At 38.0% G+C, this 21,592-nt stretch overlaps 1 protein-coding gene across 1 annotated transcript in view; it reads left to right on the forward strand.

Moving 5' to 3' along the window:
* Positions 1-4,865: 4,865 nt before the first annotated feature.
* Positions 4,866-21,592, forward strand: part of LOC126456961 (leukocyte elastase inhibitor-like) — a 136,829-nt gene continuing 120,102 nt past the window's right edge. The window contains exons 1-3 of the mRNA XM_050092896.1: positions 4,866-5,044; positions 5,257-5,366; positions 16,519-16,698. Coding sequence (XP_049948853.1) covers positions 4,987-5,044; positions 5,257-5,366; positions 16,519-16,698 — 348 coding nt within the window. The 5' untranslated portion in view covers positions 4,866-4,986. The remainder of the gene's footprint in view (positions 5,045-5,256; positions 5,367-16,518; positions 16,699-21,592) is intronic.

The following is a 21,592-nucleotide window of genomic DNA, read 5'->3' on the forward strand; positions in this document are numbered from 1 at the left end:
GTTAGGCACTTCATTTCAGAGTAACTGCTTGTGTGTATTTCCAGTTGCTGTTGTCGTTTGAGTAGCTGCAAGGAGTTGTGCATTTTCTTATCTCCTGTATGAATCGGAAATGATACCAACACCATTTGCATAACTGGTCACTGACATCGTGGCATGGGTTGTGCTGGCTGCCGTGTGGTGGACTTTCGTGAATTGGTGCTACTTCCGTAGTTTGCTTCATTTGGTGTTGGAGAGCAGCCAAATAATATTGGAGCGAGTAGAATCATTCAAATAGTGAGAGCTGTTGCCTCTAGTGGCATCTGAAGCAACTAAGTGTGTGACGCCATAACAGTTTGCGGGCCCTAACAAGAATTGTCATGAACCAAAATACTATACGTTTGGTCAGCTACCAGTAACTCAGGAGTCAAATCACCAGTATTATTTGAAATTACATCGCTTTTAATAGTGAAAGGAAATTGATTGAACCACACTTATTTTAATGTTTCCTCGGAAACTGCAGGTTCAGTCACTATTATTCTTAGGTGAAATTAGATGGAGATTTATCACCAGTAGTCTTACTTTTAAAAAACTGTTGAATGTGCAGGTCTCTTGATTTGTAAACGCGGCACAGCACGTGGTCTTTAAGGTGTGTGTACATGCATGCAGAGGGCATGTTACGAACAATGTGTGACAGTAACATAAAAGTCTGGATGTCTAAAGCACTGGCAGTAACGACGACTTGTAGATTGTCATCAGATGCAGTATAGGCTGCTGACGAAAGTTCCAGTAGTTTGAACCACAGTTTCAGATGCTGTGGAATGTACAGCGGAACGACGATTTTACATCGTGGTGCGGAAGATGCGATACAGCTTATTGGTCAATTGTCTGCGGGCTACATGTCACGCAAATTATCCAGCAACTGTTCGTCATTTGGGAGCACTGGAGGGGCGGGGTTTACAGACACTTTCTTCGAATTACACGATAATTGTTCTGACGAGACGGCGTCTTTTGTAACCTGGGCAACACTCTCACACCTAATATGTTTCTTGTGATCACGGATTTCTTCAATGTCACCACTTGTGCGAGACATCAATCCGTAATAAGAAAAGTAAGTAAGTACTTGCTCATATTGAAATCACGTACATCATTAAAATTCAGCGAAAGACACGTGAAACACCGTATCAGAATACTCTAAAAAAACAGGCCAAAACAGGGACCGGCACGCGTTCCCGCCCGGAAAGCAGTACGTTTGACGGGACAGCTAACCGGGCGGGCAATCCGTATCTTACTCGCACGGTATTTCGATCGCGTAACTCGCAAACTTCATCAGGAGCTCCCTGAGCAATCCGCGTTGTGCTTGCACGATAAGGCCTCAGGGAGCACCCAATGAAGTTTGAGAGTTACGCGTTCGAAATATTGTGCAAATACGACGCGGATTACCTGCAGAAAACCCATTTTCCAAGGTGACAATGAAGATCTTGCTGCTACCTCTCTGCAGTATTGTAGGACCTCAAAAGGTCAGTGACAGAGTGCTGGCTGAAGTAAATGCGGTATGCTACTTGACCAAAGACCTCCGATTTTTGCTGGCCGGAGATTGGAGGGGAAATAAACACATCAAAAACAGTTTTGCATCACCCCGCTTCCCAGAAATCCTGAAGACAGACGTTGACTGTGGATATTGTATCACAGACACAGTCCCTTTGACTGGTCAGAGATGTCACTAAACCCGCCGAAAGATGTAAATTACCATGCATGAGCAGCGCCTCTTATACGGAGAGGGTCCGACAGCCGATAGTTCCAATCATTCCACCAGGAAGGAGGTACACGGCTCGTGTTGTCTGTAGTTCAACCACGCCTAGACGGTGAATACCGCGGTTCTATCGCGTCCGCATTGTTACTTTGTACCAGGAAAGGCTCTCAACAAGGGAAATGTCCAGGCGTCTCGGAGTGAACCAAGGCGATGTTGTTCGGACATGGATGAGATACAGAGAGACAGGAACTGTCGATGACGCCCCACTGAGACCGCTCAAGGGCTACTACTACAGTGGATGACCGCTACCTACGGATTATGCCTCGGAGGAACCTGCAGCACGGCACCGATGGACCCAACAACATGCCGAATGGACCGCTCAGGATTGGCATCACGTTCTCTTCATGATTGTCGCATATGCCCTCAACCAGACAATCGTCGGAGACGTGTTTGGAGGCAACCCGGTCAGGCTGAATGCCTTAGACACATTGTCCAGCGAGTGCAGCAAGATGGAGGTTCCCTGCCGTTTTGGGGTGGCATTATGTGGGGCTGACGTATGCCACTGGTGGTCATGGAAGGCGCCGTAACGGCTGTACGACACGTGACTGTACGATACGTGATTGCCGTCCTCCGACCGACATGCACTATCGGTCAGAGGACGACATTCACGTAGCGTACAGCCGTTATGGTGCCTTCCATATCGGCAGTATATTGGCGAGGCATTCGTCTTCATGGACGACAATTCGCGCCCCCATCGTACACATCTTGTAATGACTTCCTTCGTGATAACGACATCGCTCGACTAGAGTGGCCAGCATGTTCTCCAGACATGAACCCTATTGAACATTCCTGAGATAAAGGGCTGTTTATGGACGACGTGACCCACCAGCCACTCTGAGGGACTATGCAGAATCGCCGTTGAGGGGTGGGATAATCTGGACCAACAGTGCCTTGATGAACTTGTAGATAGTATGTCACGAGGAGTACAGGCATGCATCAGTGCAAGAGGACGTGCTACTGGGTACTGGAGGAACCGGTGTGTTCTGCAATCTGGACCACCACCTCTGAAGGTGTACAACATGCAATGTATGGTTCTCATGAGCAATAAAAGGGGCGGAAATGATGTTTATGTTGGTGTCTATTCCAATTTTCTGTACAGGTTCCGGAACTCTCGGAACTGAGGTGATGCAAAACGTTCTTTGATATGTGTATAATTTACTTACCGCAACAGACAGTGCTAAGCTGCTCCCAATTTTCGGTTGGTACAAAAAAATGGTTCAAGTGGCTCTGAGCACGATGGGACTTAGCTTCTGAGGTCATCAGTCCCCTAGTTCTTAGAACTACTTAAACCTAACTAACCTAAAGATATCACACACATCCATGCCCGAGGCAGGATTTGAACCTGCGTCGTGCAGTTCCAGACTGTGGCGCCTAGAATCGCTCGGCCACCTCTGCCGACTCGGTTGGTACGATCTCAAGAGAAACTGCGGAACAAGATGGTGTCCTGGGTGCCAAGCTGTGACAGCTCTTCAGAAAAACTTAGCGTCTTTACAGAAGATGATGCAGAGTAGATCATTAGAGTCAAATGGACCACTAAAACAGCGATAGATATTATGATCCTTGTAACAGAAATTGTTTACAAACTTGTTTGCCTTTTAGAGATATGGACTGATGTATTTGTGAAACTGGACTGTGCTGATAAATCGATGAAAGGACGTGTGCTACCCTTGATACAGCATCGAGTTTGGTATCTGAACTGATGAAATTTATTTAACAGTTACCGATTTGTGAAGAGAAAGAACCGAAACACAGCTAAAGTAAAATATTTTTGTGATTATATCTTCATCCAAAACAATTTGCTGTTAAAGACTAAGAAAGATGAAGAGAATGGCTGGAGAGGTAGCGGAATGCGAGCTAGAGTGCTTCAAACGTTCAGAGTATGTGATAGAATAACAAGTAAAATGGAGAACAGAATGCACAAATTCCAAATCATTTTATGTGACTTTTATTGCTTCTCGGGAGGCGCCTTAAAAGGAAGCTCCAATGTGCACCTGAATACGGTGTCAAATACTAAATAGGGACTGATGTAGTGGAGCTAGTTAACGAAATAGCTGCTTTCCAGTTCCGGGTGAAAAATGCTGATTAGAGCACTAATAGGGTTTCCCGTTTGGGTATTCTGAATTTTATTCTCTCTCTCTTGTTTTTTTTATTATTTTTCTTCAAGGTTTGGGTTAGGAGATGCTTAGACAAACATCGAAATAGCTTTGAGGACAGTTATGACACTGCCACTGGCTGCAGAATCTTGTGAAATGAGCTTCAGCAATTTAAAGACGATAAAAAATTACATAAGGTCGAGTATAAGTGAAAGCATACTCTAATTTAGCCTCCTTATCGATAGAATTTGACACTGACACTGCAATATCATAATCAGTGAATTTCTTCACTCAGAGCAGGGAAATGCAAACTAAATTATAATAAAATCATAATTCCTGGGAAGGCTTATTTTCTCAACGCTTAATATAGCCCTCTCTTTTATTTCTAGTTGCCGTGATAATTTATACTCTATTAATAATTTATAAGAGGCAAACAAAATATGTCCCTTGAGGTATAGTTTTTGCTATACTTTCAGTTTTTGTAAAGTTTATACAATTTCTAATTTATTTATTACAAGCATACATTTAACCTGTTGTGCGCAATATTTCTCATCAATATAAATCATTTAAGTGTTTTTTCAATGATGGTTCATTTTTATTAAAGCTACTTACAAAGATATAAAATTTTCTACGGAACAAAAATGTAGGAAGTTGGTTTCTACGGGGTGAGGAATCGACGCGCAGCTAAGGCGGTTCTGCCAAGGGCGCCGGACGACCTCGGTAAGGCGGACACAGCGAAGACGTAAAACACAGTTTCTATTGAATCTCGTGGTCTTCGCCATACGTTAACAACTTGCCCGTCAGTCGCTGCTAGTTCGCAGCGTCGAACGATTCCTTGAGTCACAGTGCTATAGCACTCTCTAGCCCAACGTGTAAGTATAGATTTCAAGGGACGTAAACTTTTCAAATTTCCCTCGTTTCCCGTTTGGCCTCACCTGGCTCGGAGAGCCAATGACATCCGCTGCCTGAGTAGATTGGATGCTGTTTAGTAATCTGCATGCTACTGTTTACCCGAGTGTCATCAGCGCTGTTTGGCTAACTCCGTCGGGTTCGTTCCGCTCAATTCGAAAAGTAAATGCTCGCAGACAAGTGACATCCAACGGCATGCACTCGTGTATTTCAGATATCTGGTCTGTCTGTTGGACAGGTCGTTTTTATTTCGGTATGTCAATTACACGGCAGAAATAAGCGACAAATGTTACAAATATACTGCTATGTATCGCACATTATGTTGTATTTGTGTATATGGCGAGAAACAACAGATCCCTTACGCGGCGATAGTGAATTACTTTTGTAGTACCGTTTATGTTTACTTGTAGAAACAATATGCAGCTGAAGCCAGCGTCAATTAACTCATTATTACGTACTTTGTAGGTCTGTTGGTTTTTGTAGTCGTCGTTAATGAAGTAAGCGGTTCGTCAATAGCCACTAACGGTAACGAAGGAAACAAAGGGAACATTAAGTTTTCACTCGATTTGTATAAGGTACGTGTGATCTTTTATTTGCACAGTGTGTAATGTTGATTTATGGAAAAGTGAATACGTAGATATATAGGAAATTACCGATCACATTCCATCTTCCATCATTCCATTTAGTGTGTACATAGAAAAATCGATGCAACAGGTTATTACAGGAGACGTAATTTTGTTTTAAAGACGTTGTTCAAAACATGTCAGGAACCCAGAAATGTGTATTGGAATGTTTTCCAGCCCAAGGCAAAATTTGACTTGCTGTCAAAAGAATGTAAGAGTTTTTGCACTGTCGGTAAAAAATAAACCCTTCCGTTATTATTATTGACCAATTGGACCCCTTTGCGTGTAGGCAGCTACAGGATATGTTAGTGGGTTCATTAATGTATTGCACAGTTTCTTATACAATGTAAATTGCACACCAAAGAGGCTTAAAATAAAACTTTATCCAAGTGCTTCTGTTATGAGAAAGGAATGTTTGTTGCTCATGTCTTCATACTCTCCTTTTACACAATAATAAATCCGTTGCTTATCTTTGAGCATCTTTACATGCAGTGAGTGTTGTCGAAGTTAAATAAAATAATAATAATAATAATAAAAATACGTTGCATAATTAAGTAAATGGAAAAATAATTAATAAAGCAGTGAAAATATAAATGTACTATACAGTTAAGTGAATGACAAAGAATTAATTAAGCAAATAAATGACAAAAGGTACATGAGACAGTAACGAAACAGTCATATAGTGTAACATATATGTTTACAAAATAAAGCCTGTTGTTTATTTATTGTTCAGTCCTCATAAGAGATGTGGGTGATTTTGTCACAAACTCATGGAACCCTATAGCATAGTAAAACTCTATTGTCATGCATTTCACAAGGCCAGTTGTTAATTTATTTATTGGCACTGTACAGGCATTTTCAGGTAATTTATGAAGTAGACAAAACCAAGATAATTTTGACTGGTATGGGTAGTCACCATCCTAGCATATGGCACATTAATTGTATGTCCCCTCCTCAAGTAATGGTCATGAACAGTCCTCCTTTGGTCAGACTTACTTAGCTTTTCTTTAACAAAGAGAAGGTAGTTGTAGACTGCATTAACCACAGTGCATTCTAGAAAGACTGGATCTGAAACCATACTACAAGGAGCTAGGTATATCATTAGATACAAAATACCGACTTACATGTTTATGCGTGCAGTATCCTACTATTTTCAGTATTATAGCTACAAGTGATAAAAGTTGATAGTTATTTGGAGATGCTATATCTCCTGTGTTGGATTGTATATTTGCACAGCAAAATAATACTTATGGAGAAACACTACTTAGGAACACACATTTTAATCTATACACGTAAACTCACTGCCAACACAACAAACATTTTGTTCACCAAACCCCAGCATCTCTCTCTGAACAACTATTTGTGTGTTCACAATAATGTTTAATGTCATCTCAAAACACTTTGCTTGAACCATTATGTTGTTAAAACATAAAGTTTTACCAATTCCTGGAATTTGTCTTTTCTAAGAGGCTTGATCAATAAATCAACAAGCATTTCCACTGTACATAAATAGTTTCTAGTAATATCCTTCTGTTTTATGTGGTGACTAATAAAATGGTGCCTAATGTCAATATGCTTGGATTACACACGTGTGATTTGGGTCTGAGCTATCTTGATTGCTCCCATGTTGACACAAAACTCGTTGGCTGGCTCAATAATCATATGTGGCTCAATTTCACCTATTATAGTTCTACCTGTAGTAGAATGTCTGTTATACAGCTGATTGCCCCAGTCTGTATCACTGTAACATTCCAGATTTCCATTTCTTGGTGTACAGTATCGTAATTTGTAATTAACAGTTCCTTTTAAATATCTAAATATTCTCATAACTGCAACCCAATGTTTAATTCTATGTCTTTGGAAAATTTGCTCACAGCGTTAGTAGCAAAGGCAATGCCTGGTGTGGGAGTGTAAGGTAAATATGAAATACTTCCCACTGTCTCCAGATAAGGTAGCTACTTCCTTTTTACACATTTCAGCTTCTTCTGCCCCTGACAATTGCACATCCTGTTCCATAGGTGTGGCAACTGACTTGCAATTATTCATGCCAATTTTTTTCTAGTATTCTCTTTATGTACATTGATTGGTCTGTTGGCAATTCTAATTGTCACTTTTGTAACTTCATACCCAAATTCTGCTTCACTTGACCAACATCAAGCAGATCAACTTCTGATTAAAGTTGTTTCTTGAACCATTCATTGAACTTTCACTTTTTGTCAAAATAAAAATAACTATCAACCCATTTAGCCAAAATTATAGTTCTGTTGTCATTTATTCTGTGATATATACCAGGATTAGCTGCTGACTGACTCATTTGCAGCCTTGTTAATGCTTTACATTTACTGATTCATACAGTATCCACTCTATTTTTGTCCATACATGCTCCCTGTCAGATACCAAATTTTATTCATTTTTTGAAGAGTGTTCTTGGCTTCCTTGGGTGGGATCACAAAACTTTCTTTCTTCAATTGTCCATTGAGATATGCAGTCTTCATGTCCATGTGGTGGATCAATAAATTTTCTTTTACTGCGAGGAACAAGAGAGATCTTAAAGAATCATCTATCACTGCAGGTGAAAATGTTTCTTTATAGTCTACACCTTCTATCTGAGAGGAGCCTTATCATTCTTGGAAAAAAGACTGTAATTCTTTTTTTGTACCTTTCCTCCAGCTATCTGCATTCAAGCTGGTGAAAGCTTCTTCAATTGTAAGAGGTTCATTATTGAATGTTTGAGTGGCCGCAAAAATCTCACAGTTTGGATACAACGTAGGTTTTATTGTAAATGGTGAATACTAAAAATTTATGTCTCCTGCTGCTGGAGTTTTCTATATCTCATTATCCATTTCATTTTCAGTAAACACGTCTAACTGTTCCTAAACAACTTCTTTAGGTCCTTTAGTTTTTGTATGTACTGGTACCCGTACATGTTCTTGGATATAGTCTTCTGTTTACATGTACTTTTTCACAATTTGTTTTCTTTCCACCAGATTATACATCTCTGCTAACTTATTACCCTTTTTGTTTAGGATTTATCAACACACAACCTTTGTAATCTTCACAGTATTCAGTTAAAATATATTTTTCAGATTCAGAGTCCCATTTTCTTACAAGTTGTTTGGGAACTTGTTCCAAGGCCTTACAATCAAAAATTCTTAGATGATCAAGATCAGTTCCAAACTTCATATGGAATCTTGTTTGGTACAGCTTCGGTAGGCGATCTGTTATTTAGATACTCTTTTTGTCATTGATACTGATTCTGCCCAGTAACATTTTGGTAATTTTGCATCCTTTAACATGCTCCTTGCTTTCTCTGCAATTGTTCTGTCACTCCTTTTTAAGCAGAATCATAGCAAACTGTAGTTTGAGGCCGGATTCCAAATTCACTCAGTTTTTGCCGAAATTTTTTGACATATTCAGTGCCATGGTCTGATCTGATAACATTTATCTTCTTCCCAATATATCTTTCAACAATGGCATGAAAACTAGCATATATTTCACATACTTTGCCCTTGTTTTAAGGAAATAAACATGGGTATATCTTAAATAATCAATAATGGTAAGGAAATAACAACTGCTCCCTGTAGATTCTTCTTCCATAGGTCCACAAATGTCTGCATATGTCAGCTAGTTGCAAAATTTCAGTAGATATATTTTTACTTAGTTTAAATAGTAATCTGGCTTGCTTTCCTTGTATACTAATTTCACAAGGTAAGTTACAACTATTACTTTCCTGTACCCCTGTTGCCTTACCTTTTAACAAGACCATACATTTTCTTTTGAGATGACTGAGTCTTTGAAGTCATAAAAGAACTTTTGGCTGAATATACTGGATAAATATTTCCAACTTGAAGAACATCTAAGCTATTACCCCATCTTTACCTGCTATGGCTATCACACTGCCACTCTGATCAATTTTTTCTGCACCATTTAAATCAAAAATTACATTGTTACCCATATTCACTACCTCAATGCAAGCAAATTTGTAGCAATGTTCTTCACATGATGTAAATGATGTACTGCAATATCCTGTGAGTCTCCTTTAACATTCAAATTAAAGTTTGTCTTTCCAACCAGTTAACATTGTTAACAGAGAACCGTCTACTGTTGAAACACCAGTGTTTGTTCTTGGAGAAACATGTAAAACTGATTGGTCTTTGGAAATATAAATGGAAACTCCAGAATCCAGGAACTATTCTGTACTGTTGCTTTCAGTTTTACCATAAGAATAATAAGCAGCAAGTGCCACACCTTTATTGCTTGCATTCCTTTCTAGACCTTTTGAAACTTGACCTATTTTTCATGCACTGTGATGCAAAATGTCCCATGTCTCGGCATGTATAGCATCAAACACATTTATTCTTTTTGTATTTTGAATATAAAGCCATTTCCTTATTATCAATAGGATATTCTTGTACATTCTTAACATCTTTCAAGATCTTGATTCTAACACTGTCATGTGTAATTAGTATCCCTGAACTCTCTAAGCCCATTATCATGGGGGATTACTTATTAGGTAGTCCATCTAGTAACACTACCAATCTATTCTTCAGCAATGTCAAATCTGATATTCCTTATACGATTTGAAGTGAATACGACTTTGTTTATGTAGTCAACATTTTTACATTCATCTAAATGGGTGGCAATAAGTTCTCTTAGCAAAGCCACTTCCTAGTTACACCTCTATCTTCAAAAGCTCTTCTTGGGTTGTCCCATACTTCCTTTGCTATGCTGGTCTTTTCTATATGGACATAATTTACTGGATCAACTAGATGAATTAATTTGAATTTGCCTTAGTCTTTGTTCTGGAAATCTGTATCCATGAACTTAAAGGTTTCATCAGTGACATCCCAAAGGTTGTCCAGTAGTAGATATGCTTCTATTAAAAACTTCCAAGTTGCGTAATTCTCTCGACCTATGAGCTTCTCGATCTTTGGTATCAGGACAGAACCCATTTGCGCAGTTACAATATGTTGTTGTTGTTGTTGTTGTTGTTGTTGTGGTCTTCAGTCCTGAGAATGGTTTGATGCAGCTCTCCATGCTACTCTATCCTGTGCAAGCTTCTTCATCTCCCAGTACCTACTGCAGCCTACATCCTTCTGAATCTGCGTAGTGTATTCGTCTCTTGGTCTCTCTCTACGATTTTTACCCTCCATGCTGCCCTCCAATACTAAATTGGTGATCCCTTGATGCCTCAACACATGTCCTACCAACCGATCCCTTCTTCTAGTCAAGTTGTGCCACAAACTTCTCTTCTCCCCAATCCTATTCAATGCTTCCTCATTAGTTATGTGATCTACCCAGCCAATCTTCAGCATTCTTCGTAGCACCACATTTCAAAAGCTTTTATTCTCCTCCTGTCTGAACTATTTATCGTCCATGTTTCACTTCCATACATGGCTACACTCCATACAAATACTTTCAGAAATGACTTCCTGACACTTAAACCTATACTTGATGTTAACAAATTTCTCTTCTTCAGAAACGCTTTCCTTGCCATTGCCAGTCTGCATTTTATATCCTTTCTACTTCGACCATCATCAGTTATTTTGCTCCCCAAATAGCAAAACTCCTTTCCTACTTTAAGTGTCTCATTTCCTAATCTAATTCCCTCAGCATCACCCGACTTAATTCGACTACATTCCATTATCCTCATTTTATTTTTGTTGATGTTCATCTTATACCCTCCTTTCAAGACACTATCCATTCCATTCAACTGCTCTTCCTTTGCTGTCTCTGACAGAATTACAATGTCATCGGCGAACCTCAAAGTTTTTATTTCTTCTCCATGGATTTTAATACCTACTCCGAATTTTTCTTTTGTTTCCTTCACTGTTTGCTCAATATACAGATTGAATAACATCAGGGAGAGACTACAACCCTGTCTCACTCCCTTGCCAACCACTGCTTCCCTTTCATGTCCCTCGCCTCTTATAACTGCCATCTTCTTTCTGTACAAATGGTAAATAGCCTTTCGCTCCCTGTATTTTACCCCTGACACCTTCAGAATTTGAAAGAGCATGTTCCAGTCAACATTGTCAAAAGCTTTCTCTAAGTCTACAAATGCTAGAAATGTGGGTTTGCCTTTCCTTAATGTAGTTTCTAAGATAAGTCGTGAGGTCAGTATTGCCTCATGTGTTCCAACATTTCTACGGAATCCAAACTGATCTTCCCCGAAGTCAGCTTCTACTAGTTTTTCCATTCGTCTGTAAAGAATTCGCATTAGTATTTTGCAGCCATGACTTATTAAACTGATATTTCAGTAATTTTCACATTTGTCAACACCTGCTTTCTTTGGGATTGCAATTATTATATTCTTCTTGAAGTCTGAGGGTATTTCGCCTGTTTCATACGTCTTGCTCGCCAAATGGTAGAGTTTTGTCAGGACTGGCTCTCCCAAGGCTGTCAGTAGTTCTAATGGAATGTTGTCTACTCCTGGGGCCTTGTTCCGACTCAGGCCTTTCAGTGCTCTGTCAAACTCTTCACGCAGTATTATATCTCCCATTTCATCCTCATCTATATCCTCTTCCATTTCCATAATATTGTCCTCAAGCACATCGCCCTTGTATAGACCCTCTATATACTCCTTCCACCTTTCTGCTTTCCCTTCTTTGCTTAGAACTGGGCTTCCATCTGAGCTTTTGATATTTATAAAAGTGGTTCTCTTTTCTCTGAAGGTCTCTTTAATTTTCCTGTAGGCTGTATCTATCTTACCCCTAGTGAGATAAGCCTCTACATTCTTACATTTGTCCTCTGCTTAGCCATTTTGCACTTCAGTTACAATATAATTACTGTAAATTATAAACTGAGCAGTATGTAGTTTTCCACTGTTCACTAATTTAACTTATTCAGTACCATCTTCATGGGTCCATAACCTGTTGGATCATATATTTGCACTGTAAAATATTGTTGATGGAGGGACACTGTTAGGAACATATATTTTACTTTATTTAATGTGTTCCCAGCACTATACAAAGGCATAGTACAATAAGGCATATATCACAGAAAATCTGCTGTATATATCTAAGAATATATACAACAAGCAGAGAGATTTGTACACATAAACTCACTGCCAATGGAACAAATATTTTGTTCACCAATTCCCAACATCCTGTCTTATAAATTGCTTTGATGACAGATATTTTCAAACATTCTGGATAATTACCTTAAGATTTTATTGGTTATTTTAGTCAGTGGCATTACAATGTGAAAGATCATAGCAATCTTCTCCTCTGCAATTACTGAACTTAGCAATTGATTCATTGACCACATTCTCCATTATTCTGATTGCAAAAGTTGCTGAATATAGTCGCTTTAGAAGATCCATAATATGAATTTTCCAATTAAGTTTCTCATCTATGTGTACACCCAAAATCTTAGTATGCTCTACCCTATCTACTGACTTCTGTTGATGTGTTATATTTATTGAAGGAACTGTACTTTTTGCAGCAGAAAATTGGAAGTACTGTGTTTTTTCAAAATTTAGAGCAAGCCTATTTGCAGAAAACCAATTAATGACTTTTCCAAAGACCTTATTTGTATTATTTTCAATTGGAGTTTCTTTTACTGGGTTAATAATGATGCTTGTATAATCAGCAAACAGTGCCAGTTCAGCTTCCTGTTTCAGATAGGTGGGAGGTCGTTCACATATATCAAGAACAGAAGGGGACCCATGGCTGAACCCTGTGGAACACCTAATTTAATTTCACCCCAGTATCAAACTTATTTAAATCACTTGACCCATATAAGGAAACTTTTTGCTTCCTGTTTTGTAGGTACGACTTAAACCACTCATATGCTATTCCATTTGTACCACAGAACTGTAATTTCTGTAACATAATGCCATGGTTCACACAATCAAATGCCTTGGACAAGTCACAGAAAATTCCTATTGGTGACATTTTACTATTTAAAGACTCTATTATGTAGACAGTGAAATTGTATATTGCTGTCTCAGTAGCACAGCATTTCTTAAATCTGAACTCTGATTTACTAAGTACCCCATTACTGTTGAGATGGCTAACCACTCTTGAGTACATTACTTTCTCGAAGATTTTTGAAAATGCTGTAAGCAAGGATACTGGCCAATAATTATTGACATCTGTGGTGTCCCCCTTTTTGTAGAGTGGCCTGACAATGGCATACTTTAACCTGTCTGGGAAAATACCTTGAATTAGTGATGCATTACATATGTGACTCAAATCATCAGTTGCAATTGCTCCACATTGTTTTAATATCTTATTAGAGCTATCATTCACTCCAACAAAACATTTATTTTTCAAAGATTTAATAATTTTACTTATTTCACAAGAGGTTGTTAGGTGAAACTTAATCTGACTAATTTTTTTTCAAAACAGACTCTTCCATGTACTGCCTGGCTTTTTCTTTTGAACTGTTCTCACCAATTTTTTCTCCTACTCTTAAGAAATGGTTGTTAAATAGATCAGCTACTTGTGTACTGTTGGTTAGGATGGTCTTGTTCTCCTTAATAGTAATACTATCTACCTCAGTGGTTACTTTTCGTGTCTCCCTTCTAACAGCAATCCATATTGATTTTATTTTATTGCCAGAGTTGTTAATTTCTTCTCTAATATACATATTTCTTGATTTCCTTACAAATTTTCTCAGTATGCTACAATAATTTTTATAGTGTAAAACTACCTCTGGATCTTTACTAGTTCTTGCTGTCTCACAAAGTTTTCTTTTTCTTTCTGAAGACACTTTAATACCTGTAGTAATCCAAGGTTTCTTTGAAAAGTGTGTAGTGTTACATTCAGTAATTTTCTTTGAGAAACAATGTTCAAAAAGGGATATAAATTTATCAAGAAATATGTTGCATTTATCGTTAGTATTTGGGTCATTATATACATCTCCCCAGTTAACATTTCTTAAGCTTTCTTTGAAGTGCTCTATCGATACGGGGCTGAGCAACCTTACACTTTTACGTAATGGTTTCCAAACTGTACACCCTGTTAGGTTTTGTAAGTTAATCAGTTTTGCATCACGGTCTGACAATCCATTTACCACAGGGAAAGCATGTGTTTGTTTTACATCCTCTTTCTGTACAAATACATTATCTATTAGTGTGCTGCTGTCTTGAGCTATACATGCAGGGAAATTGATCACTGATTCTATTCTAAGTTATATGTTGTTAATAACACTTCCAGTTCACTTTTCCTCTCAGAATTATTTAGAAAGTTCACATTGAAATTACCACAGATTAATAACTTCTTCTTTTTGTCTGACAGACAGCATAATAGGGACTCAAACTTTTTTATGAATAGTTCCCAGTCTCCTAATGAGGACCTGTATATTGTTGCTAATATCATCTAGCTGAAGTTCACATGCACAAACCTCAAAGTGCTGATCAACACAAAATTTACTTGCTTCTACAGTTTTGCATTTATACCCTTGTTTTATGAAAATGGCAACTTCTCCTTTACCCATCCTAGATCTACAAGTGTAAGATGCTAAATTATACCCATTTATACTGGTACTATCCATGCCCACAGTTACTTGGTGTTCAGGCAGACAGAGTATATCAATCTCATTCTTATTTTTGAGATCATCTAAACACAATAATAACTCATCTACTTTATTTTTTATTCCCCTGATATTTTGATGACTTAAGTTGATACTGCCCTTAGCTTTACTCCTATTTACTGCACATGAAGTTTCTTTTATTCTACTCGTATTTGTCTTGATTGTCATCTGTCTGGACTTTGGCTTTAACCAAATAAATTTATCTGGTACACTTCGTCTCCACAGTTTATTTCTATGTTAATAATTTCTCATGCTGCTTTTAAATTATTCACTGAGTTCAATATATAATCATTAGCTTAGTGACTTTGGTGCCTTGATTTCAGACCTTTAGAGTTTTGACACACGTTTCCTTGTGAGTATTATTATCCTTTGAACTCGTGATTTTTATTCTACTTAGATGCAGGGTGCACCAACTTTTTAGACATTGCGGTTTAGTGCAGCAACTGCGCTTGGGTGTTTTCTCATACTGTGGCCTCTAGGATAACTTGCTTCAAGAGCAGACAAAAAAAAATTAAATTATCAGCTAGTTTAACTGTGAGTCATTAACTGATCTTATAATTCTTCAATGTTCAATGGAAGTATTTTACTGTTAACAGTTTTCCTGAGCCAGTCCTTTATCAGAAATGTCTATTCTGTCCATATCACATTGTTTTAAAAGGTGAAAATTAAATATTACATTATTAGGTGTGCTGCCTGCCTTGAGATTTTGTAATTTATTCAGCAGAAGCTAAGGGATCTTCATGTATTTAGCAAATGGCTAATACTTCTATACTTCAACCTAATGTCTATAGTGATATCACCAAATATTAATCGTCTTTAATCTTTGTGTTTAAGTAGAAAGAGTATGTTTCTCTAGCAGCTCCACAAACAAGTTGGAGTTGTGATTTTGAGGGTGGTATACTGAAGCTACTTTAGTATCTCTTTTGACAACATATGGCTGCAGCTTCAAATTTTTCCGTCATATTTAACAATACATCACTATTAACCATCCATAAATAAATAAAAATCTTGGGGTCCCTGTGGTATGTTTCTGTTGTGTTCATGATGGGGACCAATAGCCGTATGGGTGTGTGTCAAGGATGTTCATTTTAGCAAGGAGAGTGTGAGAACATTTCACGTGTTTGCGTTTAAGCTATAATAAACCTTACACACATCACAAAATAAACTGTGAAATCTATTAAAGAATATTTCTTGACATTTATTCCAGATTTTTAGTGCAGCTCAATCATTTGACCATTGTTCTACAGAATTTTTGATGCACTGATTAATCCATTTGATTAAAAGTAATCCCAAATAAATTTGAACTGTAAGACTGTGCAATACATTTATTGAGGCATATTTTAAGATGGGAGGGGGGGGGGCTATAATCTTGTACGTTACATTCAACTTGTAAGCAGTGGAGCAAAAAGTAATTTCCCTGCCAGAAAGTATTGCAAACTGCAGTGGAGGTAGTAACTGCACATGAAAGAATGCAACCTTCATCAGCAACATGCCTTTGTGGTAAGAACTGCATTTATAATAAATTAAACCTAAATCTAATTGTAATCCATGTTTTCACTTCCAGAAACTGGCAGATGTAAATGGAAATCTTGTTACTTCTCCAGCCAGCTTGGAAATTGTGCTGGCACTCACTTATATTGGAGCTAAAGGAAGTACAGCTAGACAAATTGCTAGTGTCATCAACAAAACAAATGATCCAAAGTCTGTGATGTCTAGTGCCCTTTCCCTACTCAAAGTCCTGAAGGTAAGATATGTGGAAAATTGAGCTATTAGTGAGTGCCCTGTATACCTGCAAACCCATTTTTTCATAATGGGTAATAAAATATTGAGGTAAGTGTGTAATTTTTGCTGCACTGTGTAACTGGTTTCAAACATTTATAACAAAACAAAAGGAAAAAAGCAATCTGACCAGAGATCTAGGCAAAACAATTGAATTCTCCATTTCTTGACATCAACTATGACCTGAGAGGATGTGGTTTGTGATGTCATGTGTCCACAAACAGAAATACTAGCAGAGCACTTATTGTGTGTAATTTTTTGTAATTTAGGTTGTGAGAGACAGATTTGTTGCGTGAGGTACAAATTTGCTTGATAGGCAACAATTTGGTTGTGAGTTGGTGAAGCCAGCAAGTGTGATGTCATCATTGCTTCCAGTGGTCATCTGTGGACTGGGATTAGAGAAGGCTCAGTATGGGAGCATTTTCAGTTAAGTTCAGTTCATTCACATTAATTTGTCTCCTGTAATGGATATGAAAATTATTTTTGTGCCTTTGGTATGTGGTTGCATAGAATCATATTTGAAACATTAATGAATAAAGTCAGCAGTCAGGCCTAGTGCTGTAGCAGTAAATTACTGGCATCCGAGAGGTCTCAGGATTGAATCCTGGTCAGACAACAGATTTTTCAGTCTGTGTTTTAATCTGATCTTCACTTTTCAACAACGTGAGGAATCACCAGAAATGACATGTGGTTTGAATTCCGTGTTAAATTGCAGGCCCACGTGCCCCAGTTGGATAACTGGGGTATGTGACAGAGACACACACACACACACACACACACACACACACACACACACACACACACACTCTCACTCTCTCTCTCTCTCTCTCTCTCTCTCTCTGCCAAATTGATGACCAATTGAAAGACTTCCTCCATGTGATTGAGCCAAACAAAATTGCTTTTGTCAGCAAAAAATTACATCATGGACTAAGTTAGTGATCATTTGGTTATCTGCTTACCAATGTATTATTGCTAGCCTTTGCTCAATGAATATATAATTTGGTTTAGCTATAGTGACCCCTGAAGATAATGCTATGAAACACAAGAGTGAAAGTATCCAAAATAAGCTAACACATTAGTCTTCAAGGCAGTACAAGTACAGAGCTTCCTGAACTGGGCTTCTTGATAAGTTTCCTGGTCATCCTTGTACTGTCTGGTTGAAAGATAAATCAGTATGTATAAAACAGGATGTATGTGTTTATGTCAAGCATGTCCTCCCAAACCACTGGGTTAATTTCACTGAATTTGGTATGAATACTACTTGTCCCATGAGAATCAGCATTTTGGGGAATAGAACTTCCTAGCTCCCATAGAAGTGCCGATGTGAGCAAAAAACAGTTTTTCCCTGTCATGTAGGTTGCCCTGCATGGCAGGCAAGTAGTATGGGAATAGCAGTGGTCTGTTTTATTGGCAATCAACATTGAGGCATTTCCATCCATATGTTCACAACTTTGTCACACCTTGCTTGTAGTTTGGGTAGTATGAACTTGCCTTTCAGGGGATCCATATGCATATGGACGTGGCTGAGCAGAGATAGGAGAAAGCAGATGAGTAGTGAGAGAGGGGGGAGGAGGAGATAGACTGACAGAAAGGGGGGGAGTAGGAGGTGGTGATGAACAGAGAGAGATTGGGGGGGGGGGGGGTGATGGACAGGGGGGAAGGGGGTGGAGGAGGTGGGAGGATGAGAGGGACAGAATGACGGGAGAGGAAGAAAAGGTGGGCACAGAGAGGGGGGAGGAGTAGATGTGGGCAATATATGTTTTGAATGAATACACAAGTAAAAATGTGGGGAAAAGGCTAGTAAGTAAATATGTGTTGACCCCAATTCAGAGACTTGAAGAAATTTTATATACGATCATTTACCCATACATTGTGTGCTCAGGATCCACAATAAGCTGAAACTACAGACCTTTAACAGCGTGAAGTACCAGGAGCAGCATTCATTTGTTCACACATGATGTACCATAAATCCCACTATGAAAGAGAACCTTCAGGGATATGGAACTAGTTAATTTATAAATTAATTGGCTGAAGTAGCCACTGAAAGCTACTTTTGTAAAGCATACTGACAGCCAGTTATGACCAGTGCCAAGCTATTGAAATTTATAATTGTCGGAATTACTTCTAGGTGACATGTAAAAGCATATAAATGATTACAATGTAAAAAAAAAACTACTGCTTTTATTTAATACTTCAAACTAAGCTTTTTAATAACTCTACACAACACTGTCAGGTGTCTATATATTGGTAGTGTCAAACATAAGTTTTGATTAAACAATGGAAAATCTGTGATGGAATAACAACAGTATGAAATAGGATAGATAGTTACTCACCAGGAGGCATTGAGTGACAGACATATTTAAAAGTACATCTGGAAGTAGTTTACCTCCATGTGGAGAGTTGCAGCCTAGTATTGTCTTGACTGGAATTAATGTGCTTAAGATAAACCAAAGAAGAACTGACCAATAAGTATTGTTTCTGTTTATTTTTTAATATCTGGAAATTTTCAGTTTTTTGCTGTATGTTTGCTGACAACCTGTTAAAGAGTTTCTTGCACCAGTATATAAATTTCCTTTCTGATATGGAATTCATTTTTATTTCCAATAATTGTTTGTGAATTACACAGTTTATCCTAAATTCATTCATATTGTTACTCATAAAGTACTACTGCCACTTAAGTATAAGAATCAGAAAGTCCCTGAAGAGGCCTATGCAAGATGTTTGGTTATCGATTGTACAAAAAATTTTCATTACACCATCCTCCCAATGATCCATTTTTCTCATGCATTTTCAGTTAGTGATAGGAAGAGTTCATTGAATTTAGTGTTGAATTTAATGCTGTGTATCTGGCAGACATTGTCATCATTGTGTTGAAGCCCAGTTGCCTTACCTAGTTTATTATTTTCAGTCCAAATAATGTTCACAGTTGTCTTTGCTTTGTTCTTGGAATTTGAAATTTTTGACTTGTGGAGTACAGTATTTGCTTTTTGCTGACTCGACAAAGAAATAAGCAATATAACTTGTAATGTTCCTTTGTCTTGATTAAAGCTAGTAATGTGCATTAAATAAAGTTCTCTTAGTGGTACAAGATACATAGAGACCAGATGTTTGCCATTCATTCTCTCAGACTCCACTGTAATTGGCACTAAACCAATTTAAAGGATAACTGGGTTAAAAGAATATTCTAGGAATATAGTTCAATTTATTGTCTGCTGTATTGTCTTGGTAAAATTCTTTCCACAGTTCATCTAGATAATTGTCTCTTATTAGTGTGACTCAGTTCACATTTATGGTTTTAGGAAACTGTATTTTTTCCCTTCTTAGCTAAACAACATTGGTGAGGATGGTTCATAGTTGTCATTTGATCACCATTATTAGGTAAACAATTTAGTTTGGTTCTCTCAGTTGTTACGAAAGATAGTTGAATATAGAAATAAGTATCAGTAACTGTTTCTATGCTGCTGCTGAGAAGGTTACTGTGGAGAACAAACCAAAGCTGGACATCCGTAATGATAGTTGCCCTTGATCCCTATTATCAGAGATGAAAGCCATCTTTATTGATAAATTGTTTTATATACTTAAATTGTACATCTAACAACTACTATTAATGTATGTCAGCTTGAGTTATGAATAAAGGTCTGAGAGCAGTAAAGCTTGGTGTTATTTTGAAATTTACACAGTCCACAATTTTTAATGAAAATGACCTTCATGCAGAATAATATGGTGGAAATATTGTGAATAGTGATGCCCTTATAATGTGTTGCTAAGAGAAGAAATATTTTCACCAAGTCTAACATTAATGGAGCTGACATACAAGGTTTGATCAAAAAATAACAGGAATTTTTGTTTTCTTGAAGAAAATTTATTTATTTCTCCTCCTCCTCCTCATCGTCATCGTCATCATCATCATCATCTTCATCATCATCATCATCATCATCATCTGCTTTGTCCCCTTCAAAGTAATACTCCTCAGGTTTAATACACTTGGGCCAGCACTTCTTCCAATCTTGCAAACACTTCAGGAACTCACTTTTCGTTATGGTGTTCAGCTCCATCAGCGATTCTGTTTTTATCTCATCAAAGGTGGTAAAATGATATTCTTTCATGGTTCTCTTCAGCCTCGGGGAGTAGAAAGAAGTTGCAGGGGGGCCATGCCAAGTGAAAACAATGGCTGAGAAAACATAATAGTTTGATATTTTTTTGCCAAAAAATTACGAACGAGCATTGAGATTTGAGGCACAAACATTATTGTGATGCAATTTCAAAAAGTTGTTTTGCCACAATTCTGGGTTCTCTTCTGATTGGCACTCACAAATGGTGCATAACTTCCAGGTAGTATTCCTTATTGACTGTATCACTATAAGTCAGGAACTCATGATGCATTACCCCACTGTAATTGAGAAAAACGGAGGAGAACCTGCACATGGGATCAAACTTGTCAGATTTTTTTTTTTTCCAGTCTTGGCCCTTCAGGCAGTTACCATTGGGATGATTGAGCCTTGGTTTTGATGTCATGCCCATATACCCATGTTTGGCACTTGTTATAGTCTTCTTTAGAAGTTCTGGATGGTTGTAAACTTCATTCGGCAGTTCCTGAGTGACTTCTACACAGTGTCATTTTTGGTCAAAATTCAACAGTTTCGGAACTGACTCTACTGTTGCGCATTTCATACCCAAAACAGCCGAAAAAAATTACTTGGCATGAACCAGGGATATGCCTATATCATCGGAAACCTCTCTGTTGGTGATTCGTCAATTTTCCAGAACCATTTTCTTTACTTCATCCACATTGTTGTCAGTAACTGATGTGCTAGGGCTTCTGGGGCAGTTGTCATCTTCAGTGTCTTCTTGACCCTCTT

The sequence above is a fragment of the Schistocerca serialis genome, chromosome 2 (genome assembly GCF_023864345.2).
Source record: "Schistocerca serialis cubense isolate TAMUIC-IGC-003099 chromosome 2, iqSchSeri2.2, whole genome shotgun sequence".
In the NCBI taxonomy this organism is placed as follows: Eukaryota; Metazoa; Arthropoda; class Insecta; order Orthoptera; family Acrididae; genus Schistocerca; species Schistocerca serialis.